The sequence below is a fragment of the Camarhynchus parvulus genome, chromosome 2 (assembly GCF_901933205.1).
Source record: "Camarhynchus parvulus chromosome 2, STF_HiC, whole genome shotgun sequence".
NCBI lineage: Eukaryota > Metazoa > Chordata > Aves > Passeriformes > Thraupidae > Camarhynchus > Camarhynchus parvulus.
In genome coordinates, this window is record NC_044572.1 from 151,219,375 (window position 1) to 151,232,442 (window position 13,068).

Below are 13,068 nucleotides of genomic sequence, written 5' to 3' on the forward strand. Positions count from 1 at the left end.
GAAGATGTCTCTGCCCATGGCACGGAGGTGGAACTCGGTGATGTGTAAGATTCCTCCCAACCCAAACCATTCCATAAGTGTCACAGACATATTTTATGAAAAATCCTTTTCCTAGGATCTTTTCTCCTGAGAAGCCAAGAGGCCTCAGAAACAAAATGTAAAAAATAATTATCTGCTGCTGTGGAATGCAACAGGTGCATCTGTGATTGGTCTCATGTGGTTGTATTTAATTAATGGCCAATCACAGTCCAGCTGTCTCGGACTCTGGTCAGTCACAAGATTTTATTATCATTCCATTCCTTCCTGTCCTTGCAAGCCTTCAGATGAAATCCTTTCTCTATTCTTTTAGTATAGTTTTAGTATATAATTTTCTTTTAATAATATATATATAATAAAATAATAAATCAGCCTTCTGAAACATGGAGCCAAGACTCTCATCTCTTCCCTGGTCCTGGGACCCCTGTGAACACCACCACACATGACCCCCTGTTCTCTGTGGTTCTCCACTCCCCAGGGACCATCACCCACCTCCGAGTTGGGAGAGCTGGGGTTGGCATCAGCCTTGGCAGCGTTCACCTCGCTGCGCCGCACCTCGATCACCTTCTTCATCACCTTCAGCTCGCTGGGGTGAGGGGTGGCTCTGCGCTGCAGGCCCTGCAAGGAGAAACCCTCAGCAGGGGATTCCAGCCTGCCAGCACTGCCGGGGTCCGGGCTTGTAAGATATGTGTGTATTCTATCACCATCTGCCAGAGGTGGGGCAGTTATCTGCTGTTTGTTGGGCAGTTTATCTCTTCCACAACCAAACCTCCCTCCAGGAGACAGCTTCTGTTCGTGGGCCATTCATTATTAATTGTCTTCTGCTAATGGGCCACTGAGTGTCACTGCATGGCTGATAAAATTCCATCATCCCATGCGGAGATGTTCCATCCAGGGGGAGGAGCCAAGCATTCCTACCAGGATAGAATCTGAGATTTGGGATACCAGAGCAGCCTCTCTCCATGGCATTCCCAGAGGAGTAGCTTTCTGCTCCCCTGCATTCCCAGAGGAGCACCTTTCTGCTCTCCCCTGCATTCCCAGAGGAGCACCTTTCTGCTCCCCTGCATTCCCAGCGGAGCAGCTTTCTGCTCTCCCCTGCATTCCCAGAGGAGCACCTTTCTGCTCTCCCCTGCATTCCCAGAGGAGCACCTTTCTGCTCTCCCCTGCATTCCCAGAGGAGCAGCTTTCTGCTCTCCCCTGCATTCCCAGAGGAGCACCTTTCCGCTCCCCTGCATTCCCAGGGGAGCAGCTTTCTGCTGCCCTGCATTCCCAGAGGGAGCCCAGGCCCATCTGCAGCAGCCCTGGAGCTGCAGAGGAAAACTCCCCCCTTGTGCAGGATCCCTGCTCCAGCAGAAGCACAGCTGGTACTGCAGGAGGGCTGAGCCCCCATGGGATGGGGCTGTGCCACCTCCCTGACACACAGGGGGTCAGGGCATGGTCTGACTCTGGCAGTGGTTTGGGGATTTTTTTGTACTATTGCATTTGTAGTTTTAATTTTCCTAGTAAAGAACTGTTATTCCTGCTCCCATATCTTTGCCGGAGAGCCCCTTAATTTCAAAATTATGACAATTCAAAGGAAAGGGGTTTACATTTTCCATTTCAGGGGAGGCTCCTGCCTTCCTCAGCAGAGGGCTGTCTTTGCTAACCCAGACACCAGGCCATGACCCTCTGCAGGTGACCAACACCTTTATCAGAGCCAGAGCCCCGAGGCGACACCACCAACATCTCCTGCTGCAGGATCTGCTCCAGGCCTTCCCCAGCCTGCAGCTGGAATGGGGAAAGAGGCAGGGAGCCCTGACTGCTCTCTCTATCATCCTGCTCTACAGCTGACAGGGGCTTTGGGAAGAATGATGGAGCTGGGAAGTTTAAAGTGGTGTTTCAGGCTTAGTAAATTAAAAACTCTTGACACAGAAACTCCTCCAGAACACAGGTGAGAAATCTTGGGATGTCCTTGTAATTCATCTGGAGTTTAAAGCAGTGTTTCAGTCTTAGTAAATTAAAAACTCTCGATGCACAAACTCCTCCAGAACACAGGTGAGAAATCTTGGGATGCCTTTGTAACTTCACTGGACTCAACAATTCCACCAAGCCCAAATGCAGCAGAATTGGTGCTGCTTAGAGAGTTCCATCCCAGGTAGAGAGCCAAGAAAACCAGCATTCTAAAACTAGTCACAATGTTGAGAACCATTCCAACAAACCCCAAAGCTCCCAATGCCAGCAGCACACACACACTGCCAGGACAGCTGTCAACACCATTCATTAGAAGGATTCAGATCATAAGGATGGCTTCCCAAAAATTAAAAAGGAATAAAGTCCTGCAGGAGACTGAAACCCTCAGAGCACTTGCTGAGAACTTCTGTCCTGGCCTTGCATCTGCCCTGGTAGCACAACCATCTCTTGCAAGTTTTGAGGCAGTGTTTAGTATTTACTAACAGGACACTCCACAGCATGGGCTGTTGGAATTTCAGGCTTTCTGTGCTGACAGACTCTGACCCCCAGGAGAACACTGCATTGACCTGAGGCTGTGGAGAAAACTTCCAAAATGGAGTGACAGAACTGGGATCGTGGGTGTGGAGTTTGAATAGAAGTGTGTAATATCACATGGTGGAAAACTTAGAGTTTAAGGTTTTAGAATATAGTAATATATATAAAGCAAGATGGAGGTTTTAGGGCAGAGGTTGGTCCTTCTTCTTCACCTTCTTCTCCATGGGTTTGGGTGGTTTTGTGTAATTGGATAAAAAAGTCCACACTGTGTGCCATGGGTGGTTGGTTATTGGGTTAAAAGTAAAAATAATTTAGGTGTCATTTCTTAATTGGACAGTTTATCCTTAAAAGGCCTTGTAGAGAGTGAGATAGGGCTCCATTTTTAGTTTGTTAGAGAGAAGTGCTGCAGAACTCAGGGTTTGTGAGACTGTAACATGGATAAGAACTAACAAACATCTGAGCCCAACAAGAAATCCCATCTCACACATTTAATCCTGACCTGGCAAAAAGAACCCTGACAATGGGCTGCACTGCCCGCATGCTTGGAGGGATGGGGATGGCCTGGGTTTGGCTGGGCAGCCTCTCCCCATGGCGGGGGTGAAAAAACCCTACCCTGACAGTGCTCTGCTGCGATCTCTGGACATTTTGAGTGCTCCACTCCCATAGAAGAGCCTCAAAATATGGCTCTGCACCGTGGCTCCTAGGGAATTAATTCCCTTCCCCTCCTGCTTGGGTCCTCCAGGCACCAAAGAGCCTTCAGACTGTGGAAATCACACACCTACAGCAGTGTAAAACATGGACACCACAGTGGCCCCATCCCTGGAAACTCAGCTTGTCCCTGTGCTCCCACAAGACTCAACAAGCTCCAGGAATTCCTTACCCGTCTCTCAGCTCCAGACTCCTCGTCCTCATCCCCCTTGGGTTCATCCAGGAACTGGATCACACTGACTCTGTTCAAGTTGCTGTCTGTCCAGCTCTCATCCACGCTGTTCTGCAGCAGGTTCTCTGGGGAGGAAGAGAACACAGTGGGAGCTCCTTTTGGGAAGAGCAGGGTTGTAGATGTGGATGGAGGCCAGTTCTTATCTGGTTAGGATTCTGCTGTATCTGCCCATGGCATCAGAGGCCTTGAGGACAAAGGCTGTGGCCTCACCATCCTGTCACCTTCTGTACATCTCCCACCAGACCTACAGCAGGCTCCAGAAGAGTCTGATGCTTCAGCTCTAGCACTCCTTACCCACGGAGTGCAGGAAAAGTCAGAATTCAGACAGGAATAGCTGTAGCCATGATATTTTCTGAAAAATCCTTTCCTTAGGATTTTTTCTCCTGAGAAGCTGAGAGGCCTCAGGAACAAAATGTAAACAATGGTTATCTGCTGCTGTGGAATGCAACAGGTGGATCTGTGATTGGTCTCATGTGGCTATTTCTAATTAATGGCCAATCACAGTCAGCTGGCTCAGACTCTGTCCGAGCCACAAGCCTTTGCTATCATTCCTTTTCTATTCTTAGCTAGCCTTATGATTAAATCCTTTCTTCTATTCTTTTAGTATAGTTTTAATACAATATATATCATAAAATAATAAATCAGCCTTCTGAAACATGGAGTCAACATTCTCATCTCTTCCCTCATCCTAAGACCCCTGTGAACACCATCACAAATAGCACGCTGACAGGACAATGAAAATTAACTGCTTGGTCAGTAGATCCAAGCAGAGCACTCAAAGATGAGGCTGCAGGGCCTTGTCACCTGTCAGAAAGCAATTCCTCAGTTTTAACAGTCACTGCCTGGAAAGGTGCCCCAGATCCATCCATACAAGAGCCTGGATGTGCCACAAGAATCGCAGCAAGGACAGCCCAGCCCAGCAGAGAAGGTTCAAGCCCCCTCCAGAGCACAAGGCTCTGCAGCCAGTGCTTGTGCTGCAGATTCTTACCCAGGCTGGGAGAGGGCTGCTGGGGGAAGCAGGTAGCAAGTGAGAACCTTTTCTCCTGTCTTCTCATCATCCTCGGTCTGGAACTTCAGCATGGGCTGGGACTGGTTTTCTGCCAGCCACAGGGCTTTCAGATTAAGATTTGTCAAAGCAAAGGGCAAATTCTGCAGCCTGCAAAAGAGAAGAGCAACTGCTTGTTAAACTTACCTGGTCAGGAAGGAGATCAGCTCAGCTCCAGAGTGCCCCCCCGAGCAGAGAGGGACAGAGCCACGCTGCTGTGCATCCCCAGTCCTGTTCCCAGCTGGTTCTGTCCCTGCTGTGGAACTGGGCTGCAGTACCCCATCCTCGCCAGCCTTTAGCAGAGGACAACTCCCTCCAACAGTGTGGAGGGGTTTACAAACAGAAAAGCAATGCTCTCACAGACCAGTGTACAGAATGCTCCCCACAGAACCTCTGGTCAGTGTCCAGCTGCTCCCAAAACCACCAACCCCAAAAACAGAACCACAGGAGCTCTCAGAACAGCTCCAGGCAGCCACACACCACGGATGAGGCTTTGGCACCTGAGCACTGATGACACAAACCCCAAAAATCTGCAGGGAGGGAGGAAGGGGAAAGGAAAGGGAAAGGATCTCCCCTGGTTTCTGTTTCACACAGGATACAATGCCCTCACACTGTGTTTAGGTGACTCAGAGCAGGGATTCACAGCTCCAGCCCTCAGCAACCAGCCTGGGCTTCTCCACCCTGTGGATCCCAGGATCCCCACAGTTCTGGCACCTCCCTCTCAGCAGCTGTCTGAGTCCTAGATAGCAAGAGGTTTAAACTTTCTATACTAACAAACTCTAACTCCCAAGAGAACACTACATTTGACCTGAGGCCCTAGAAAATACAACCAAAATTAACTGATAACACTAAGATTACAAGTATATAGTTGATTAAAAGTAGATAATGTCACAAAGTAGAAAATTCAGAATTTTAGAATTTAGTAATTTAGTTTTATTTACTACTTTTGTTTTATAATCTTTATGTTCTATTTAACTTTATGTACAAATACAAAAATTATTTAATAACTAAATATTAAAAATAAAAATGTATATAATAGTTTTATTATACTTCTTAAAAATTAGTTTTAGAATATTGTAATTTATATAAAGCTAAAATAGAAATTTTAAAACAGCAACTAGTCCTTCTTCTTCACCTTCTTCTTCCTGAGTTTAAGTAATATTTTACAATTAAACAAAAAACCCACATTACAAACTTTCAGTAATTAGTTATTAAATGAAAAGTAAAAATAATTGAAACACAATTTCTTAATTAGATAATTTAACCTTAAAAGACCTTATATAGAAAAATAATTAACCATTTTGTAACTTGTTCGTAAAATACTACAGAACTCACAACTTATGTTATAAATAAAAATAACAAACATCTAAACCTAAACATAAAATATGATCTCTAACACTTCAATCTCAACTTCAACAAAAATTAAAAAACCCGATGTCCTAGATTGCAAGGCAATGTGTATTGTATTTGCCATCTATTAGAAGTGTGGCAGTTATCTTCTGTTAATTGGTCAGTTTTCCTTATCTCTTCCACAAACCAATCCTCCCTCCAGGAGACACCTGCTGTTAACGGGCCATTGAATGTCCCTGCATGACTGATAAAAATTACATCAACCCATTGTGAGGTGCTCTGCCCAGAGGGAGGAGCCAAGCATTCCTAACTGGATATAACCTGAGATTTTGGGACACCAGAACAGCCTTTCCACTGGATTCCCAGAAGAACAGCTGCCTCTTCCACTGACTCTTCAGAGGAAAACTCCACCCTTCTCCAGGATCCCTGCTCCAACAGAACCACACCTGTCTGTCACTGTGATATTTTAGGAAAAATCCCTTTGCTAGGATTTTTTTTTCTTGAGAAGCTGAGAAGCTTCAGCTTTTCCATGTTTTGTTATTTTGGAAGGTGATTTGGAAAATTGTTTACTTAGCATGTGAATTATTTTTCATTAATGGCTAATTACAGCTAGCTGTGTTGGACTCTGAGTCTGTCACGAGTTCTTATTATTCATTCTTTGTTAGTTTTTTAATTTTTCCCCTTTCTTTAGTATAGTCTTAGTACGTAATTTTCTTTTAATATAACATAATATCATAAAATAATAAATCAGCCTTCTGAGAACTTAGAGTCAATTCTCATTTCTCACCTCATCCTGGGGACACTCACAACAACACCACAACAACTAATAACCACAGCTGCCACTCCAGGAGGGCTGCAGCCAGAATTCCAATGGGATTTCTTCAGGATCCCTGCTCCAACAGAACCACAGCTGCCACTCCAGGAGGGCTGCAGCCAGAATTCCAATTGGACTGCTACAGGATCCTTGATCCAGCAGAACCACAGCTGCCACTCCAGGAGGGCTGCAGCCACAATTCCAATGGGATTTCTTCAGGATCCCTGCTCCAATAGAACCACAACTGACACTCCAGGAGGGCTGCAGCCACATCTCCAATTGCACTGCTACCAACACCCTGACCAAAAGGGTATCAGGTCACATTCTAACTCTGTCAGTGTTGTTTTGATATACTGCATTGTTTATTTTACCTTTTAATTCTCTTCCCCAGTAAAGAACTGTTATTCCTGCTCCCATATCTTTACCTGATAGCCCCCCTTAATTTCAAGTTTATAACAATTTGGAGGGAGGGGGTTTACAGTTTCCAGGGAAGTTTACAGTTTCCAGGGGGTTCACATTCTCCATTTCAGGGGAGGCTTCTGCCTTCCTTAGCAGACACCCATCTGTCCAAACCCAGACCCCCCAAAGCCGTGCTGCTGCTCACCTGTTGCCAGCCACATCCAGCACATGGAGCTTAGTGATGCTGGCCACAGTTTCCACTTCAGGGGCAGCTCCTGCCTTCCTTAGCAGACACCTGACTTTCCAAACCCAGACATCCCAAAGCCAACCAGCACCCCTGCAGCCGTGCTGCTCACCTGTTGCCAGCCACATCCAGCACATGGAGCTCCGTGGTGCTGGCCACAGTTTCCATTTCAGGGGAGGCTCCTGCCTTCCTCAGCAGACACCCATATTTCCAAACTCAGACCCCCCAAAGCCGTGCTGCTCACCTGTTGCCAGCCACATCCGAGCACGTGGATCTCGGTGGTGTTGGCCACAGTTTCCATTTCAGGGGAAATGGAAAGGTTGGCCACAGTTTCCATTTCAGGGGCAGCTCCTGCCTTCCTTAGCAGACACTTGTCTCTCCAAACCCAGACCCCCCAAAGCCACCCAGCAGCCTCCTAGCCAGGCTGCTCACCTGTTGCCAGCCACGTCGAGCACGTGCAGCTCGGTGGTGTTGGCCAGCTCGGGGGGCAGCAGTGCCAGGCGGTTGTCGCGCAGGGACAGCACGTTGAGGTTGGCACAGCCTCCGATCTCTGCTGGCAGTGCTGTCAGACGGTTCCGGTCCACGTTCAGGTTGGTCAGCTTGGCCAGCTTGCCCAGGGACTTGGGCAAGGCCTGCGAAGGAGCCCAGTCAGTGGTTGCAAACAAACAAACATCACAACTTTTGTGGAAGTTGTAAAGCTGGTATGTAGGAGTGTGCTTTCTGTTGATGAAGCGACAAAATTGTCCTTTGTCCCCTTAAAAGGAAAGAACTCCAGAAGTTTCTCTCCTGGATTAAGTGAAAAGACACCTCATAGGACCCAGGGGAAGTCCCTGGACCCAAAGTCCCACTAGAAAAGGACATGAACAAAGAAACTAATTGCTTTTGTGAGGTGTTTTTACCAGGAGCAAGAACCTCTGGCACCTGGCTCAGTTCTTCTGCTTGTATTTTTGCCTTTTATTAAACCTTTTTGTTTCCAACACCGCAACAGAAGCCATCCTGCTGACTATTGTGCCTCCAAGGGTAGCTGAGCTATCCTGGGTGCGTTATGGGCTTCCTGGAACTCATCAGACCTGGCTCGAGGAAGATACTATAATTATAGTATCAATAGGATACTTTCTATAGGATAACTATAACACTGGTATGTTTATTACAGCTCTACACACATGTGGGAATCCTTCTCCTAACACAACATGGGCACCTTTGGGAACTCCAGATTTTTTTTTTAAATCTCTCTCTCAAATACATATGCATGCAATTTCACAATAGGTTCATACATATTCATTCTACTGATTTCGAGTGACATTTGCTGCTAATTCTTTATCAGAAAGAACTCCTGGGTCATGCTGCCTTGGTCTGTCTCCCCCTCTCCTCCTCCTTTATCTCTTGTCTTTTGGCTGAAGCAGTTTCTCTGAGCATAGGTTTTCTGTGAGAACAGGCAGTCAGACTAAACAGCAAGCTACAGACTCAAAGATGTACATTTCATCTAAATCAAAACAGATTTCTACTCTGGAAAATTTCTACTCTGTCTCACAAGAGGAAAGGGTAAACACACACAGGTAAAGGAACAGAGCCCTCAGCCTGGGGAACAAGCTGCCTTCCATCCCAAGAGACACGTTTGGGAAAACGTTCTTGGGACATCTTTGGGACAGGTTTTCCCTCAGGCTCATAGACTGATCCATGCCAACTCTTCCCCTCAACACAGCACACTCCAAGCACCACTGGTCAAGACTTCCCTTCTGTTTATCTGCCCGTTCCCAATCCTCGTGTTTTACCAATCAAATTACAGGCAGTTTGGAGCAGGGCCATTTTCAATCACACCATCCCAAGTCCCCCACCAATGCAGCCTGGGATGGTCTTTGGGATGGGCAATCCCAGCATCCCTGCTATCCCAGAGAATGATTACGGGCAAGAAAGTCAGTGAGAGAAGGCAGCTTCCAAACACGTGTGAATTTGGTGAAACTGTGTCGAAGCAGCTGGAGCACACTCAGGAATTCAGCCTGGAGGGCAGAGGAAGGGAAGGGATCCCTGCACCTGCCTGCAGAGAACAGCATGGGAGAGGCTTATCACTCTCTACAGTTCCTGAAAGGTGGCTGTGCTCAGGTGGGGTTGGGCTCTTTCTCCAGGAACTGACAGAACCAGAGCACACAGTCTCAAGCTGAGACCAAGGGAAATACAGGTTGGATATTAAGAAAAAGCTTTTCATGGAAAGGGTGATAAAGTTCTGGAATGGCTGCCTCAGGAGCTGGGGGAATCACCATCCTTGGATGTGTTTAACAAAACCTGGATGTGGCACTGGGTGCCAGGGTTTAATTGAAGTGTTGGGGCTGGGTTGGATTTAATGATCTTGAAGGTCTCTCCAACCTGGTGATTCTGTAATTCTGTGAATTCTGTGAGGCAGGTGTCTGCTGTGCACTCACCGTCAGCATGTTCTCAGTCAGGATGAGCTCAGACAGGTTTTCACAGTCCCCAATGGACTCTGTCATGTCAGTCAGCCTGTTCTGGTCCACCTTGAGGATGGAGAGCTGCTTCAGCTGACCTGGCCAGGGCGACAAGTTAGGTGTGAGCTGTGCCAGAGAGAAGGGTGCTGATCTACACTCACCTGTGATCCCATCCAGGATCACACAACCCAACCACGCAGGCTCTGCTTTTCCTCCCAGCAGGCCTGGTCACAGATGAAGCACTTGCACTGTCCTGCAGAGCTCACCTGTTCCACCCACTGCTCCTGCCCTCTATGGCTGTGTCCATGAATCCCAGATTCCCTGGCACAGCCAAGTTCCTGTTTCTGGCCAAGGAAGCTCTGCAGCACCCCCAGCTGGCAGCACTCACCGATCCCATCGGGAATGCATTCCAGCAGGTTCTGTGACAGCAGCAGGTCCGTCAGTGCCACCAGCCCGCTGACCTCGTTGGGCAGCTGCTCCAGCTTGTTCTCAGACACGTCCAGGCACACCAGACGGCGCAGGTTGCCCAGCTCCTGCAGAGAGAGGAGAGCCCGTGGTTCAGGGAGGAGCAGGGCAGGGCTGGGCATATGCTCAGGGAGGGGCAGGGAAGTTTAGGGAAGGGAAGGAAGGGACAGTTTAGGGAAGTTAAGGGAAGGGGAAGGAAGTTTAGGGAAGCTGGAAGGGAAACTGGAAGGGAAGCTGGAAGTTTAGGGAAGGGAAGTTTAGGGTGTGCTGAGCAGACACTCACTGGTGGCAATGCCGAGAGCTGGTTCCGGTCCAGCCACAGCTCGCGCAGGTTCGGGAGCGCGCCCAGAGTGTCCGGCTGCAGAGACAGGACAGTGAGGACATCAGCCAGGACATCAGCCCCTTCCAGGGACAGGGAGAGGCTGCCCGAGGATGTGCAAACACACCACTCTGCAAAACCAGGCACTGCTCTGCCTCTCACCCTGGGAGCACACTGGGAATGTCTGGGATGGCTGCAGGAGCTCCAGGGGCAAACACTGACAGCATCACAGGATTGTGTCAGCAGGCAAGGAGAACTGAGCCTGCAGCACAGCTCTGATGGAGAGCAGCTCAGGGAGCTGGGGCACAAGGGGGCTCAGGGGAGATGTTGCTTCCTGCAGCCCCCTGGCAGGAGGATGGAGCCAGGTGGGGGTCAGGCTCTGCTCCCAGGGAACAAGGGACAGGACAAATGGTGTCAAATTGTGCCAGGGGAGGTTTAGGTTGGATATTGGGAAAATTCTTCCTGGAAAGAGCTGTCCAGCCCTTGCACAGGCTGCCCTGGGCAGAGGTGGAGTCCTCACCTCTGGGGTGACTTAACAGCTGTGTGGATGTGGCACTTGGGGACATGGGTTAGTGGTGGCCTTGGCAATGCTGGGAGAGTGGCTGAACTTGGTGGTCTCAGATGGTTTTTCCATGATTTTAAATGATTCTGTGATTCCAGGGGGTTGGAAATTCTGGCCTTACAGAAGGAATGCATCTTCCTCCTCTCAGACATGAAAATGAACATTTGGGTACCACTGGCCAGCTCAAGATGACCCAGTGGCACCATCAGCTGTGACAGACACATGTTCACATCCCACAGCCCCCCAAGCAATCAGGGTTTGGAATCTGCTCCACTGGAGCACGGCTCAGTGTCACACACCTGTTCTCACAGGTGAGCTCAGCCTGTGCACAGCTAAGCTGCACGAGCCCCTTTGCCTCCCAGCTTTGAAGGGTTTCTACCAAAACCCACTCCAGAACAAAAGAGGAAGATCCAGTAATAGCTTAATCCACAGCTGCAAATTACAGAATATCACAGGGTGGCCCCAGATAACCTCGACTCTGAGACTGTGCCCTTGCTCTCCACATGCTGAGCCCTCCATGGAGAGAGCCCCCACACTGGGCTAATCCTCACTGCCATGGACAACATGGAATGGCCCAGCACTGTGTGGGGCAGAAATCACATCAGAAAGCAGAAAGGCAGGAAGCTGGATGAGAAGAAAAACAGCTGGGGGCAGTGCAGGACAGAGAAGGGAAGCACCAGAGTCCTGCTGGAAAGGAAAGATCCTTGGCAGCCAGACAGGAAGAATCTCCATCCCAGAGCCTGGAAAGGACAGGGCAGGCAGTGTGTGAGGCCAGCAGGACACGAGACACAGGGGCTGACACATGGAGAGAAAATTCACCTGGGAATGGTGACTGGGCCATGCTGGGCAGATCAGAACCTCCCCAAATAACCTGAGGGCCTGTCTCTTTGCATTTCAAGTGGAAACCCCTGCCAACCACCCGAGCCCCTCCCCAGCAGCCCTCACCTACCAGCACTTCCAGGTCATTGCCACCGAGATCCAACTGCTCTAACTTGACAAGGAAGGAGAGGGAGCTGCAAGGCACAGGGCACAGAGAGATAAAACAAGAAATAAAGAGCAGAAGGTTAGCATCTGGGACACACATTGCACAGATCACACGATCTCCAGAAACTCCTGCAGCAGGTGGGGCAATCCTGGCCTTTCTCACGGTCCCTCTGAACCCAGCACTTTGTGGAGCTGCTCCCTTCCCCAGGCCAGACCGTTCATCCCAGGGAATGGGTTCAGAGGCTCCAGCAGCCCCACTGGTACCAGTTTGCCTTCTGCCCCTCCCAGCACAACACTCCCTTTGATTAAAAGCACAGCAGGTGAGCAGCCACACCTTCCCATGGCTGCTGCTGCACAGCAAGGACAGGGACCTGGGCACGGACTGACAGGCAACAGGAGGGGCTCAGCAGAGGACAGGACATGTGTGGGGGGCAAGGGGAGCACACAGCTGCAGGGACAGGGAGGAATGACAAATTCCACAGCCTTCCCCAAACAGGATGCCCATGCTTCTGAAGAGGAAGGGAAGACAACAGTGGCCTGATGTCTCGGGTGAGGGGAGCGTGTACAGACAGAAGCTCACGATGAAGGCACTGCACAGGACCTGTCCTCATCCACACCAGCAGCCCTGAGCACCACACACCACACCTGGGGATGGGCAAGCCCTGCAGTCCCACAAACCCAGGGCTGGGTTCTCATGACATGGTCCAGGTGCTCATTTGTCCCCACACCTGAGTCTGACCCACCCACTCCAGCTCCAGCTCCCCACAGGGCTGCTGCCCCCTCACTGTGTGCCAGCTGCCAGCCCTGCCCACTCCCCCAGCAGGGAACAGCTTCATTCTCCTCTTCAGGAACTGTTCCAATAGAGAAATCCCCATATTTCTCTGGAAACAGGTCCACCTCTCAAGGCCACCCAAATCAGGGCTGTTGGGGGTGCAATAAAAGGGAGCTGTCTTGCCTGTAAAAACATCTGGGTTACTCAGGAAAATGA

At 49.4% G+C, this 13,068-nt stretch overlaps 1 protein-coding gene across 1 annotated transcript in view; it reads right to left on the minus strand.

Moving 5' to 3' along the window:
• SCRIB (scribble planar cell polarity protein) overlaps nt 1-13,068 on the minus strand; it is a 127,572-nt gene that overhangs the window by 87,060 nt on the left and 27,444 nt on the right. The window contains 9 exon segments of the mRNA XM_030970808.1: nt 529-654; nt 3,401-3,525; nt 4,449-4,473; nt 4,475-4,616; nt 7,745-7,944; nt 9,730-9,848; nt 10,139-10,283; nt 10,499-10,573; nt 12,046-12,109. Of these exon segments, the coding sequence (XP_030826668.1) occupies nt 529-654; nt 3,401-3,525; nt 4,449-4,473; nt 4,475-4,616; nt 7,745-7,944; nt 9,730-9,848; nt 10,139-10,283; nt 10,499-10,573; nt 12,046-12,109 (1,021 nt within the window).